This window comes from Apis cerana, linkage group LG8 (assembly GCF_029169275.1).
Source record: "Apis cerana isolate GH-2021 linkage group LG8, AcerK_1.0, whole genome shotgun sequence".
NCBI classification, from domain to species: domain Eukaryota; kingdom Metazoa; phylum Arthropoda; class Insecta; order Hymenoptera; family Apidae; genus Apis; species Apis cerana.
Genome location: NC_083859.1, coordinates 8,605,072 through 8,621,833, shown reverse-complemented (window position 1 = coordinate 8,621,833; position 16,762 = coordinate 8,605,072). Strand labels below are relative to the sequence as shown.

General features: G+C 19.7%; 2 protein-coding genes across 8 annotated transcripts in view; both read right to left on the bottom strand.

Annotated features, from left to right (window-relative positions):
* The window catches only part of LOC107996386 (parathyroid hormone/parathyroid hormone-related peptide receptor-like), a 28,098-nt gene extending 19,597 nt beyond the window's left edge, over positions 1-8,501 (bottom strand). Inside the window, exons 1-3 of one of the 6 annotated variants that reach the window (XM_062078713.1) lie at positions 8,285-8,496; positions 6,576-6,943; positions 6,283-6,503 (exon numbers count right to left, since the gene is read on the bottom strand). The gene's annotated coding sequence lies outside the window, so the exon portion shown is untranslated. Of the gene's footprint in view, positions 1-6,282; positions 6,944-8,284 lie in introns of all 6 variants that reach the window. The other 5 variants (XR_003697356.2, XM_028666045.2, XM_028666044.2 and 2 more) reach the window with 5 other exon arrangements.
* A 1,113-nt stretch (positions 8,502-9,614) lies between these two features.
* On the bottom strand, positions 9,615-14,757 carry LOC107996421 (uncharacterized). 2 transcript variants are annotated; one of them, XM_017054461.3, is made up of 6 exons: positions 14,253-14,757; positions 12,347-12,412; positions 11,644-11,709; positions 11,410-11,572; positions 10,554-10,905; positions 9,615-10,189 (listed from the first exon to the last, which is right to left on the bottom strand). In XM_017054461.3, exons 1-6 carry the CDS (start codon positions 14,380-14,382, stop codon positions 10,007-10,009), a joined length of 960 nt encoding a protein of 319 aa, XP_016909950.2. In that variant the 5' UTR covers positions 14,383-14,757; the 3' UTR covers positions 9,615-10,006. The 2 variants fall into 2 exon arrangements, with proteins under 2 accessions (XP_016909950.2, XP_016909951.2); XM_017054462.3 differs by lacking the exon at positions 12,347-12,412 and having other exon boundaries at positions 14,253-14,756.
* Positions 14,758-16,762: the final 2,005 nt, after the last annotated feature.

Genomic DNA, 16,762 nt, shown 5'->3' with positions numbered 1-16,762 from the left:
CGAAAAGAAATTATCTATATGAACATAATTCACGTTTATTAATTATGTTCTGTAATTACAGATGACTAAAACAATGATTCTCTTTCATAGATTATTGTAATATAGAAAAATTTGTTATTCTTTTTATTATTATTCCAACAAAAAACAAGAGATTTTCTTAGCCAATTCATAATTATTATTTTATACAATAATAAAAATTTTTAATAACAAACTTGAAATAAAAATAACAATTTGTGAAATGCATCATTTCATGTATTTTAATTCTGTATAATATAAAAAATTTTTATCTTTTTAACTTAATTTTAAAGAATTTCAATTGAAATGCAAGAGAAAAATATGTATGAATCAATATGCAAGGAGAAAAATAAGAAAGTATAAAAGATCATACGTAAACGTCAACTATCAAAGTGATTCAAAACGAATATACTGTGAACTATACACGGAATAAGGTACTTTTTCTACTGCAATGCAAAGCATATATTTTTTATCTTTTTTTTTTAGTGCAACTGTGCTTTCCACTATTTTCATAGAAAAATATCCAATTTCCAGTTTTATTCTAATACGTATCAAAACTTCATGTATTTTTTAGCAAATATTTTAGTTTTTAATGTAATATTTTATATTTTTTATATAATAATTTTTTAAATAAGTCTTTAATATAATAGAATATAATCTTATATTTTCAATAATTTTAATTTACAAAAACTTATTTTGTTTTTAAATGATATTTTTTGTTTTAATAATAGAAAAATAAATAATATAAATAAAAGATTGAAATTACTTCAAAAATTTACTTCTATTAATATTTTAATAATAACCATGATAATTTGATTAAAAGATTATTCTAAAATCTCTATATATTTAATATTTAATAAAAAGTTTGAAAAAAAATAAAAAATTTTTTCTATATTATCAATAATCGAAATAATATGTAATAGTTTACGAAATTATATATTATCTGATTATTATTTTAGATATATTAAAAACTAAATGAATTTAATTAAATTATAAAAAATTAAAATATTTTTAAATTAATATTCTTAATATTCTTGAATTAAAATAATATTTTTAAACAATAAATAATATTATTAACACTATTATTTATATATGTAATAAAAAAAATAAGAAAACTTTTTAATTTAAAATATTCCTTTTTCCATTTTTGTATTATAACAAATTTCATTAATCTGAATCTCGAAATTCCATCTAAATAAAGTTCCGCAAATTACGGTTGCGTTTAGCTATCGAATAAGATATTACGTAAAACGAAATCTAGCCCATTAAAGAGGCACCATAGTGAAGTATTTGTTAGAAAGCACATGATCACTCGCTATTTATCTTGAATACACCCTTATTATCTGGTCAGGATGCTGTTACAAAACTCGATCGTACACACATATTTCTAAATCGATACCATTCCTCTCTTGAAGTAGATTATTATATATCTGTTAATACGATCCGAAAATTATTAACGAAATTGCAAAAAAAAAATTTCTCCAAAATAATCGAGTATTAATTCCACGAATATTCTTTATCTTTTTTATATTTCATTATAATTGAAATTCATGCAACGAAATTTTTGTTATTTTGTTGCAATTATATTGGAAGAATTATTTAAAATTTTTTCAAAATTATGTTATAAAAATAAATCTGATCAATTTAATAAAAAAATTGATAATAAAAAAAATTTGTATAAATTGAAATTCCAACTTTATTTCATATTTTATATATCAACTAGGAACATTTAATTTTTGCAAAAAACTTTATAGAATTTCGAAAAAGAATAATTAAATGTGATATTTTTTGTAATTTAATTAAAAAAAAACTTAGATTAAAAAGATGCTAAATAGTATGAAGAAAATGATATTAGAACCAGAAGCAAGACTACTCATCATTCTGAACTGATGCTTATTACGAAGTACTTATTCAAAACAACGTCAGTATTTCGTGATCTATTTTGCATGTTCACGTTTATTTCTAGACTTTGAAGGGTAGTTGAACTTTATCTGGCTGCAATTATACGTTCTTTTGAACGATAAAATTGTGAGCGGTGTTGCGTTAACATTCATTTTCCAACAAGATGAAAATAGTTGACTATCCTTTTAACTAATCTTTTATATCGTATTTTGAAACTTTATTTTTACATAATAGAAAAAATACCGGCAATTTTTATTTCTTCTATACTATGTAATAAATTAATGTAATAATAATAAAATAAAAATCAATTATTAATAATTATCTAAAATAATTGATTATAATGAAACAATTTTTGAATATAATATTTAATTGATTTATTTTATTTCGATTAGAATCAGATAACATCAAATAATAATTTAAATTCTGAAATACAGATATCAAATTTTGTTTAACTTTAATTATTAAAATTTATTTTAGTAAGTAAAATGATTATTATTAATAAACTTAGAATCTTTTTCATAATAACTATTCATAAAATTTATGTCGATTATAATTTATAATTCAAGAGATATTCAAATAGAATTCTATATGAAGGCAAAAATATAAAAACGCAATATATATATTTATATATTGAATTAGTATCTCATTGTATACGTAATATTGCTTCATTAAAAGGAAAAAAATCTTTATAAAAATTCTAGAAATAACTATTTTAACATGTTAATTTCCATATTAATAACAGAATTAAACATTTTAATTTTATCTTTTATTTGTCAATAATTATTTTATTATATTATACTGTTTATTATATTTTATTATACTGTTGCTTTTATGATATAATATATTTAGATATTGATTAAGAGATAATTAATTAAGTCAAGATTAATTAAAGTCATGGAAAGAGAAATTTTAAAACCATTATTAGCCAGTAACAATGTACTTTTTCGGAGCATTAATTGCAAGATTTTAATTTTTAAAATATAGAGGAAAATTCTGGCAATAAATAATCAGATTACAATTATAATAATCGCAATTATAAATAACATAAATAGCAAAGATAAAAAATCAAATGATAATTCGATACGTTATTTAAAATGAATAACAGAAATTGAACAATCTTAACTTTCAACAAAATTCAATATCATTTATTCATATAGTTTTTATGTAAATATCATAAAAATAAAATAATAAAAATAATAATTAAAATAAAAAAGATTAATAAAATATTAGAAAATATCAATGTTATCAATAATTAGAAAAAAAAACAATCCATATAATCATCTCGTCGGTATTAGAGATACCATTTAACAAATATTTAAGTGACATATATGGTGATATCGAATATCAAATTTGTTTGACAGGATCGATATATAGAAAAATATGGAAAGAAATAGGATCAAAAGTAAAATGCGACTAATGTCACATCATCGGCCTCTATTAATTGGTTTACTTCGAGATGTGTCATCTCTTTAATTAATGCTCTAGAAAAGTCAACAAAGGCGTTTCTCGTTTAATATGATGAGTCACGTGTCATACGTCGCATGATACCTTGCGGAAACTGAAATGAGCTTTGTAAAGAAAAAAGTCTATAAGAAGGAGAAATTAATAATATAGTTTCTATGTAAGTTTTTTATACAGCATTTTTATATAATCGTGGAAATTTCTGAATCGATTAAAATAATTACAATATAAATATTATAAATGACGCAATTGTAAAAAATAATGATAATTGAAATTGTTGAAATGCAAAAATTTTAACAAAAAACTGTAAAAATGAAAATAAAATTATGAAATTATTAAACTCATATTGAAAAATAATTGGATATGAAAATTGTAATGTAATTTCTTTTCAATTTTTCAAAAAATAGATAAGAAAATTAAAAATATTATGAATTATTAAAAGATTAATGTATTAAAATAATTATATGCTTATTTTAAATTTTAGAGAGAAAATCAAATATACTTCAAAAAATTATATATATTCCAAAATTAATATATTTCATTGATATGTTTATTATTAAAATTTTAAAAAAAATGCTTGATGACATTTTTCCTCCATCTTTCTTCATTAATACTTCAATATATATATTTTTTTTTTGCTTATAAAAAAGGAAGTAAAATGTTAAAAATTAAATTATCTATCGATTTATTTTTAAATTCTTAAAAATTACTGCGTCATATAATTTTATTAAATTCTCATGAATGATTCTCCAACAATGATGATTGAAATTTCAATTTAGCTATGTGAAAAGCTTTTAGCTTATTTTTGACTGTTCTACATATATATGTAGAAATAAATATGTAGAACAAATGTATATAGATATTTTGCAATAACAAAATCTATTATTATCTTGCTCATAAATGAAATATTTTTAATACAGGAAATGCTAGAAGGCAATTTTCCAAATATAATATTTTTCTAATAGAATACTTAAAAAAATATTAAAGAAATTAAAATTATTTTAAAAAAATATATATATATATTTTAATAATAAAGAAGATGATTATATAATTCAATGAAAAAGTTTTTAAAATATAAAATATATGAAAAAAATTTTTAAATACAAAAACATTAAACAATTTTCATTATACTTGCCTCCCTTAATCAACATAATATGTCTGATTATTACGAGGCTATTTCACTGTGAAGCTCGAGAAGACAAATTCGAAATGAATATAAATTAATAAGAAAGAACGAAGAAAAAATTTTTTATTTAAATTTAAATATTTTATTTACTTTTTATCTCATTTTAATCACTAATAAAAATTATAATAAATATCTCAATTTTATTTGTAAACAGAAAATATAAAAGAAATAATATTGCGAAGAAAAATTCTTTTTCTAACAAAAAACAGAAATATTGAAAAAATATAATTAACAAATTTTAAGAAACTTGAGAAGAAGATGAAATATAATTATAGAAAAAAATAATTGAAGAATTTTAAACTTTTTAAACTTACAAAAAAATCTGAAGTGTAACAAATTCAGATTTAAAACAAATATACTTTTTTATTATTTATTTTTATTTATAAAGATAGACTCCATTTTAATAAGTTATTTAACAATATATAGAAATATTCATTTTATATTATTTTAATGATTAATCTGATTACATTTACATCGTTCAAATTCGAAATTCAAATAGATCTAGAAATATAATCTAGAAATATTTTTAATCATTGAATATAAATGAAAAAGATAAATATGAGAATTTGTGATTATTATTGTATTATAAATAAAAATTTTTTTTATTCATTATTAATAAATTTATATTAATGAATAGATTTAATATACAATCATTTATCATATTAAAGAAATATTGATTTATCTTTCATTTCAAAAAAATAAATAAAATATTTTTCATGCAGCACTTCTTTTTATCTTATTGACATAAGTAAGAAAATAAAAATCAAAATTCCATAAAATATTTGTCTATTTTTCCTTGAATCAAAAATCTGATTATTATTGAATTAACCAAATTAAAGTGAAACAATAAGATATTAACATCTGGTATTTATTTAATTAAAACTTATTTTACTTATGCTTCTTTGTGATTAGACATAATGAATGTATTTCAAGTTTATTTATAAAAACATCAGTTCCCCAGCAGGTGCTTTGAGAAGCCATCGTTTTACATTATTTATCTACCAACGATAGAAACATTAAACTCATTTTAAACTCCACGAATTTCTACAAACTATCTTTAATAAACGCCGCCAATATGTATACTAGGATTCTCTATTTTTTATTTTCTTTTTTTTAATCTTTTTAGAAATTTGAAATACATATAAAATTAGAATTCAACAAATTTAACTACAAAGAATTTTAATATGTATAAAATATGTTATGTATAAAATTTATAATAACTAAAAACAATTTTAATATCTAATTTATTTTAATTTTTTTGATTTTATTGAATATAGAATATATTTAAATATTTGATTAATATTTGATATTTGATTAAATATATTTCAATGTTAAGAAATTAAATATGCCTAAAAAAATTATTAAATATTTAAAAAAAAATAATAGACAAACTTAAAAATTTAATAAATTTAAAATAAACTTAAAATTTAAATACTAACAGAGTAAAATAAGAATTTCTGAATATTTTTCCAGCTTTCAAATTCTTTTTCATTTCTAAGAACTTAAATAAATAATACACGAATGATATTGAAATCTACCATTACATTACCATAATATATTTAAAAAATTATTAAATATTTATTACAGAAATTCAAAATATTTTCATATAATAATCTCGTAAAAATAAATTTTTTTTATTTTTTTAAATTTTCATTGAAGATTAAAATTATTCCATATTTTATATGAAAAATATAAAATTGTTTAGAATGTCTACTTACCGGAAGTTGTTCAGCAGGATATTACATAGAAGTTATCAAAGGTGTGTCCGACATTTGTTCAATGATCAAAGTAAAAAGTCATTAAAAATATCTCTCCACTTGATAATGCGCTAAAGAAATACTTCTATTTTCCTTTTAATTTTCTAGTTTTGTCTATCACAAATCGTAAAAGTAGCAGATGTTTCCATTTAAAGAAACAATTCTCAATTTCCAATTTGAATCTTCAATAAACAAATTTTAAAATTTGATTAAGTATGAATTTTATCTTTACATCTTTAGATTTTATCTTATACCGTAAATTTTCAAAATCTATCCATTAAAACAATTAATACTTTATAAAAAATGGTAAGACTAATATCTTTTATATCGCGTTAAAACGTCTGATTCCAGGCGCCGTTTAAGCGCAACTGCCTTCCTTCTGGTACTCTATATATCGTTGTCAGATCTTACGCATGCGATTTCCAAGTTATACTCTCTCTCTCTCTTCTATGTGAACTGTATATTTTCGTCGTAACAATATTCGGGAATAATCACTTCTTTGTCGGGTGTTCACCAACTGTTGATTTTAATCACGAAACGAAAAGTATAAAACGATATTGTCTTGACGGAGAATTACTAATTCTTCAAATTCAATTACCAAATGTCGTTTGATTTTTAGATTCTGGAAAAGGAATTGAAATATATTTATAACGATGAAATTTAAATTGAAAAGTAATATGAATTTGCTAATTAAAGAACTACAGAAAAATAATTATATAATAATATTAAAAAAATAAATTGATAGAGTATGTTGGAAAAATTTTTATTCATGTAAATAAATAAAAATAATTCAATAAATAAAATAAAATATTTTAAAATTCCTAAGATTTTATAAATCAAACTATTACAATACAAAAATAAATAAATAATTATAATATTTCATTAAAAGTAATCGAGGTATGGAAAAGAATTTTTCGATTTAAAAAAAAAAATAGCTGATAAAAACTTTAAAAAACTGATAAGAAAAACAATGGTTTGATTTTAACGAAAGATCAATATCAGAATGTTAAATTATTTATATTTTTAATAAGAAACTATTGGAAATCAATAGTTCAATTTTATTGACTATCAAATGAATTTTAATTGACAATCAAATATATTCATTTTATAAATATTTTTTTACATATTTTTTTATAAATAAATTTTATAAATAAATAAATAATCGATAATTTTTCATAATAAAATTTTCATTTGAAGTAGCAATCAGGCAAGTTTTGTATTCCATTTGCAATTATGCAAGACATCCTCATTAAAAAATTTAAAAACAATTAGGAGACAAAATTACTTTAGAAGATATTTAATATATAATAAAAATAGAATCGGAAATTAATTTATAATATATAATTTATAATAATATAATTTGTTTGTTTAACAAAAAAAAGTTCTATTTGCAATTATAAAGTATCAATTTATAGCACATAATATATAAAAATATAAAAATATAAATATATTAGAATAGTTGAAGAACTTAATGTAAATATATTAATGTAAATATAAACAAATATATAAATGATTGAAGAATTTAAAGTTAATCGATATTGATTATTATGATGAATGAAAATGGGTCAAATAAAATTATCTTTGAAACTGTTTGATAGGTTCGAAATATAAGTGGAGGCACGTATTTAATGATAAACGATAATATTACAGAATACCAATAAAGATGATAATGTCGATTTGTCGGTCATCTTTCAGTCATAATTAAAGCTTGGATATCGAAGATTGATAGTGTTAAAAGTGAGCATTTCTATAACATTAGAAAAAAAAAAGACAATCGTTTTATATTAGATTTTTGTATGATGAAAGTACAGAACATAACGAAAGTTTTTTTATAATAAAAAGACAAAAATATATCATTATATGTAAGAACTAATAAATAATTATTCGATATGTTGTATCGAATTATTATTATATCGAATATATTATTATATTATAAAAAGATGAAAACAAAAAACAATCATACCTGCAGATTTTACTTCTTTCTTTTTCCTTGCAAGAAAATATCCATTAATTTAACTGAATTACATTGATAAGTTGATATAATCTGATTTCTTATTGTTTTATCATTTATTTTATATACTGATTATCATTAATATCAATTATCGAATTGTTTATGCGATAATCAAAAGTTACAAAAAATGCGCATTTTTTTTATTTTTCATCTTCATATTTAAGCATACTGTCCTATTGAAATAATTTTTTTATTATATTTATTATATACAATGAAAAATCGATAAATAATATACAATTTAAATTTTAATTTTAATTAAAATTTAATTAAATCGAAAACGATAATGCCATTACTTTGGAAAAATTTAATATTAATTATTTATTTTTATGAAAAACTTAAAAAATATTTTTAAAAATTTAAATTTTCCTCAACTTTAAAATTAATAAATTAAGTTAATCACATAATTATGTTATTTATATAAAGCATTTGCAACAATTTGTATTATTTCTATTGCATCATTAAATGAAACAATTTATTATTTGCATTTATCGTTTTATTATTATCCTAAAATATAAAAACAAAAATTCTAAAATTTTGATCTTCTAAAATTAATAATAATAAAACTTATGAATTAGTTAATCAATTTTATGACATTGATGATTATATGATTTACACTAATTTTGCGTTTACTTAATATTTAATATATTATTAATTAAATTAATAATAATAAAATTAATAATAAAATTAAATTAATAGCATTTAAATTAAATTTTAAATTTCTAATGAAATTTGATTAGAATTAGTTGATAAATGATAGTATTTATTACAGATTAATACAGTATAATAAACTATTTATAACTTATTCTATTATTATTATTATTATTATTATTATACTATAGCTCTAAAATCTAAAAATCTGAAGTTTTTAAAATTTTTGGTAATACAATTTGATTGTAACAATTGATAAAATTATCGAAAGTATAATACCATAATCATAAAAAATTATCAAATTCCTCTCAGTATTGACGAATGTCATTTTGAATTACTTAAAACATATAAATATCATATATATCAAATAAAACACTTTATTTTTAACAAATTCATTCAATCTAAATAATGAAACCATGATTTATTTTATATTTTGTATTATTTTCAATATTTCTTAATTTTTTTTTTAACAAAATATTAAAAATATCTATTTTTATTTATACTTTTCATGTCAACATAACAAAAATTTTAATTTTTTGATAAAAATAATAACACTTGAAAAATATATGGAAAATAATAGAAGGAATATTGATGAAAATGACTGGAATACAAAAGGCGAAAAATTTACTACTTATTTCATGAATAAATAAGTAATTCGTATATTTCTTACATATCAAAATACATTTTCAAATAAAAAGAACTAACAGAAGAATTTTATTTAGAACAGAATTAAATTATTAAAAGTATTATACTCATTTCTGTAATATAATTATTAAAACTAAAAAATTACTTACCATTCCCAAAACTATAAAATAAAAAAAAATTCTAAATTGTAAGCAACAATCAATTTTACTACATATGCATCATATCTTCAAATATTTAGAAATGAAAAAATTAAATCTCATTTTTTCTTCAAATTAAAAACATGAATTAATAAATATAGTTTTAGTTTTTTCAACTCTTAAAAAAATTATTTTATCTATATTTAAAGATTATTTTTCAAACTTTTAAAAATGGACTTCAATTTTAAGATACTGGAAGATACGTAAATTCTCGAATTTCATTATAGCCCATCAATACATTAATTATATCTTTCATGGTAAGATGATGAATAGTTTCATTAATTTTTGCACTTAAATAATTTTGGATATCCGGAAGTATGTCCGGTTTGACAATATCTAAGACCTTCGGCGTCAATTCTTGAACAACCTACGAATAAATGTATGCAAATTAAATTTTCCTGTCCTTTACTCTACTAATTTTATATTGTATTCATGTTATATTCAACCTCAAAAATTAATTAACAATTCTCAATATGAACTTTCACTTTGGCCAATTTTTTTACAAGCATTATATAAAATAATAAAAATAATAATTTGTGATTATGTCTTATTGCCAAATTTTTATTAAGATATTTTGAAATATATATAATTTTCTCATTTTTTTCTTTAAATTATACCTATTCACATATCGAATATTGAATCCCAAAAGCTTTCTCAAATAATTTCAACTGAAATTAAATCTGAAAAACTGTATACTTGTTATTAAATTTAAAAAAATAAAATTCTACTACCTTGTTCATGATGTCATTTAATTCTTGATCATCCATTAAATTCTTTAAATTTATATCAATAAATCTCAAAGTAAAGTCTAGATCGAACGTCTTTAAATACACTCCTCTAGAATAACCCAAAATAGTGTTTATAAATAATTGAAAATCATGTATATTTCCTTTAAAAGGGCCATAACCATGTAATTGAAATTTTTCACTCAGATCGCCGGATATATTATAAAAGCCTTCGACATAAATTCTTGGAACGGTAATATTTGTTGCAATTGTTGGTCCGATCAGTGATAGCTTTGCTTTGTTGATTATGAAGGTCGACAAATTGTGTAACTGTAGATCCTGGATAGTGATAGACACGCTAAAAAATTGAATAACTATATTATAATTTCATCAGATAAATAGAAAAATAAAAATACTCTTCATACTAAAAAATACAAAATATTCATTTTTTATCTTTCGAAATAAATATTTACAAAAATAAAAAAATATAACATTTTAAAAAATGTTTAAAACATAAGATATTCGAATTGATGAAAATCAATTTTAATTCATTGAACAAATTTATATATAAAATATTTTTTTTATCAAATTTTAAAATCTATTATCCATTTTTTCTAGAATTTTCTTACATAGTTTAAAGAATTTCTTTTCTTTAAATTTCTTTAAATTTTCAAGAAATTAGTTCAATTTTTTTAATTCCAGAAATAGTAAAAAATTAACTCTTCAAATATAGGATAATAGGATAATAATAAAAACAATAGCAAAGATTTAAGAAAGATTAATCCTTAAATCCTTAAAGATTCTTAAAGATTTTTTTAAAATGCTTAATGTGGATAACAATATAATCAATTAATAAACTTACTTTCCTATTTCCGGATTTTCAATTATTATATCGACTTCATCCAATTCAAACGGATCCAAAGGTGGAATTCCTAGTTCTGGTATTCCATAAGGCATTCTGTTACGAAATTTTTCCAAAACTCTTCTAATTGGAAATTCCATACTCTTGGAAGCAGCACTGTCAACTATCCTTTCATAGATTAATGTCAATTAAAGTGACTAGATTTATGTACTTAATATAGATTTATGCACTTACTGTAGCCAGTAGTTATTCTAGTTGCATTGATGATAAAATTTTTCGGCTTTTCTACAGCATTTGTGACTGAAAATAGTAAAAAAGAGAAACATTAACTTTTTAAAATTATTTTTATAATAATATAATAAAGAAATTTAGTAAATAAAGATTGATAACAATATAAAAACATTTTTAAAGTTAATGAATACATTGATTAAGAATAGCTCTTATTTATATTAAAAAATATATTATCAAATCAGATATGAAAATAAATTAATTAACTTTATAAAAAATAAATAAGAAGAATATTTAGATGACCATTTTTTTATGGAAACTTGCATACTACGAAGAATTATTATTTATGAAAATTTATATTAACCAAAACAAAGAGAATTCCACTATGATTTACGATAATCCAATCAACATCTATTAGTCAATAAAATTCGCATTAAATTTTTTTATTAAAATTACTATTTTAATTTTGCAAGAATAGGATTTCAAATCTTAGTCCACTTATGCTATTTATTAAACTTTTGTTATGGTTATTGTTATGGATTTAATATTAAATCTGAATATATTTGAAGAATATAAATATACAATTGATTTCTCAAGCATCAATAAAAATGTTACATTTCGACGTGAATAGCAATAGAGAAATGTAATTGTCAGATGAAATAATTTGAAAATTAATTCAAAGAGTTGTTTGGATAAAAATATCACATACTGTAGTTAGAAGCTGTATCCGTCATACGGTGTATCAGTTCTTTTTGTCGTTGTACAATTCCTGTAACTGGAACAAATGAATAAATGGACAATTTCTAGAACTGAATTTTTTTTTCGTAGATAATATGATATATAATTTTACATAAGCGATTCTTATTTTTATTAGTAGTATAAGTCTTACATATAACAATACATATAATATACGATAATGAAAATAATTTCCGAGATATAAAATATACAATAATAAATAATTCTCTATTAATTTTACTAATTAATTTTTTATCTGAATGAATTTAAAAAACTGTTTTATTACTTTAAAATTCTTTAGTTATATAAATAACTTAAAAGATTGAATCAATGAACTTAAAAAATACAAATAATAAAATTAACAATTTCTATTCTTACTTCGATTAATAACGAAATAGCATTTTTTAAAATATTTTTTAGAACAATTCATATTAAAGTAATATAAATCAATGATCACATAAATATCATATTCTATTATTCTATTATATTTGTTTAAAAAATATTTTATTACCTTCAAAAAGTATCAATATATATATATCAGAAAATGAGTATAACAAAAATATGATTACGAATAATGCAATAAAAATATAAAGATACGAGAAATTTATTGAAATGATATATGATGAATATTGGTATGACAGTGTGAATTTTTTTTAGACGACAAACAATGTGAATTTCTGTTGCATTACTATACGTAAGTAAGATAATAAAATTTATATTAATAAATATATAATGATGCTTGAGATATAAAAACATTAATCTTATGTGTATCATTTAATGAATCATTATTGAATTCATTTTATAGTTGTCTTTACGTTGAAATTATCATATCTTAGTGTCACATTCTCATAGATCTAATAAAAATTCAAGTTAAATACAAAGTGCTTTTTCATTTTTAATTTTGAAAACAAAATATACATTACAAAAAAATAATATATAAAAATAAATATTATATTACAAAATATAACAATTATTCTTTTTAAAAATGAAATTCACAATGCATTATTAATATTCTTATTAAATTTTGTATAAAAATTTATTTTAACTATAATAATTATATGAAATTTTATATAATATAAAATTTTTTAAACAAATTTTGATTTTTCAATCATTTTTATATTTTTTTACATTTTTTTAACACATTAACAAATACTATATCTAATATTTATTGAGTGTAAAAATCTTATTTCTATCTATGAAAATAAAATTAAATAAAATTATGACGAACATTGGGAAAAAAATGATATTAATTTTAATTAACTTATATAAGAAACATTTCATTGAATCATAATACAATAATAATTGACCAATAAAATAAACTTTTATAAATGATTTCGATATAATTATAGACATAGATACAACTGAAAAGTAGATTTTTTTAATGAGGTCAGTGTGTATCTGAGAGAAAGTACTTTTCTTTATGAAATATTTTTCTATGTTAAAAATAATTGAATTAATTTATTTTTCAATTAAAGACTTTAAATTTAGTTATTATTTTATTTCTTTTATTTTATTAAAATTCGATTTTTACAAGTTTCCAATTCAAAATTCAAGATTTAGAATTAACTTTTTTAAAACTAATTCATAAAAAATATTTATTATTATTATTTATACATTTAATTATTATTTTACTTATTATATATTCTTTTATTATATTCTTAATCATTTTTTATATTCATATTTCATATTCAATAATTAGAAGCTTAAGTATTAAACAAAAATAAGTAAAAAGAAACTTTGATTAATTCTATTTGATTAATTTAATTTAATTCATTCTATTTAATTTATTCTATTTAATTAATTCGAAAGAATATAAAAAGAAAACGAAAAAAAAGAATAAACAAAAGAAAAAAAAAATTAACTTCAAAATAATCACTTACAAAGATTGGTAGCACTATTGGCAACATTTTCAATCTCTCCCAAAATTGTTGGAACATGATCTTGTTCAGAAAAAACAATTTGAATAGCCATCATTGCTATCATTCCTCCTTGAATTACATTTATCTTCATAATCACTATTATTTGAAATGAAAAATAATATTAAAAACAATACATCAATTATAAAAATTGATAACTTTGAATGACCGATTATGTCACGCAAAACTTTTCGCTCCGCTCCCGAAGAAGCAGGAAGACTGACTGACAATATAAAAGAGTAGCAATGCGTATATATCTTACTGATGTAAGAGTGAGCACAATATTTTAAATGTGTGGGCAATGCACGTGCAGGAACGTCAGCGAACGTCAGCGAAAGTAAGCGCTATAGTACGATCCATGAATGATGTATTCCATTAGTCATCCAACGATGAAAAGTTGAGTACTACAATGGTAAGATGTTTTCTTCAATTCACGATAACTGTAACGAACTTAATAATGGCGCATATAATATAATAAATAAATAATAAACTTAAGAAAATTAAAGTACAAATTAAAACAAAATTATTATTAAAAAAAATTGTTAGTGAAATCAGAGATAAATAAAATGCAGTATCTCCACAATATTATAAAAAAAAATGCACTAATATCAAAAACGAATTAGATTGAAGTTTGTTTAATAAATAAATTAAACAAAATTTTAATTATGCGAGTAGTGCTCATACAAAAACATCGGTAAAAATGAGCGTCACATTATGATCTTGATTGATTTTCTAATAACGAGAAATTGATTATTTAATAAAAGTTAATACAATTGCTTTTCAATTCACAATAACTATAACAAACTTAATGATATTTTTATATCTATTATGAAAATATAGTGAAAATATATTATAATTTCGCATTAATTTAAATTTGTTATTAATTATCAAGTTTGATCAGAATAGTGCGCAAAAATGCAGCACATAAATATCGCATGAATTAATTTTCCATATTTTTTTATCAACAAGAACAAAAAAATAAATACTTAATATATATCCATTATAAAATAATAAAGAAAAATCATATAGCACATAATAATACCTATCAATAAAAGTAATCAACTGAAAATAGAAATATAAATTAGAAATATAACAGATAAAAGATTTTTTTAAATGATTTGTTTAAATGTCAAGTTTAATATAAGTTTGAAATTTATAAATAAAAATAAAATATATAAATAAAAATAATCAACTGAAAATGGGAATAAAGTGAAAACAAATTAAAGTAAAAATCAATTATCAAACTACACTATAATTCTACATTTTACTACCAATCTACTCCATAGAATATTACGAATCACTATTTCATAGATATTACTAAATTTTACTACTACAATATGTACATATATATTAATTTTGTACAATATTTTGAACTGTACAATATATATAATATTAAGTATATTAGAATATTAAGAATATTAAGATCATTTTAAGTACACGATACATAATAGAATATGATTATATAATATGTATGTATTTATTATATAGGAATATTTATTATACAAAAAAAATATAGTAAAATTATTTCATATTAATTTAAAGTTGTTTATTATGATCAAATAATAATAAAAATATAATGCGCAATAATGCAGCACAAATTGTATCAATTAATTTCACATAAACACATATTTATAATGTGATAAAAAAATTTAAATTATTTTTAAGAAAAAAAAATAAATATATAAACAAAAATAATCGACAAATTAATTTTATATATCAACAGAACAGAATTTCATAAAAATAAATATTTAATAATAAAATAATCTCCATATGTAATAAATTATAAAAAATAATACCTTTTCGATTAGAATGTAGAATAGAGACAATTAGCTATACCATAAATTAATCATGGTCATCAATTGACTATCTGAAGCTCTCGAAAATAAACCTCCGATCGCATTTCAGTATATATGATAGTTACGTGCCATAAATGAGTTATTCGATCTTTACAACTTACGGCAATGTACAGAAAAATATTCAAATACGTAACGTAGGACAAGAGAACAGTCAAGAATATAGTTTCCAGAGTAGTCAACTGCTTCTCAACCGAGGTCGTAAAACAGTCACGCGTTCATTCTGCTCTGTCCGATACATTCGAAATCGTTTATGCATAAATAATAATTGAATAATTGATATGGTAACATTTAATATAATGATGAAGTGTATTTTTTAATTGTATTTTCAATTAAATATAAAAAAAGTTATGTAATATAATATAAATATATATATATATAATATAATATATATATTTCATATAATTTTATATACTATATATATATTAAAAAAAATATGATTTTTCATAAAAAAGAATTTGAAAAATTTTCTTTTTTTTAAATCAATTAAGTAATTTTCAAATATATTTATAATAAATTGATTAATTATATTTTCTAATGATTCGTATCTATTTTGTATACCATTTGTACGTATTAAAAAATAATTTTCACAAAGTTAACTATTATACGAATTTTTAAAAA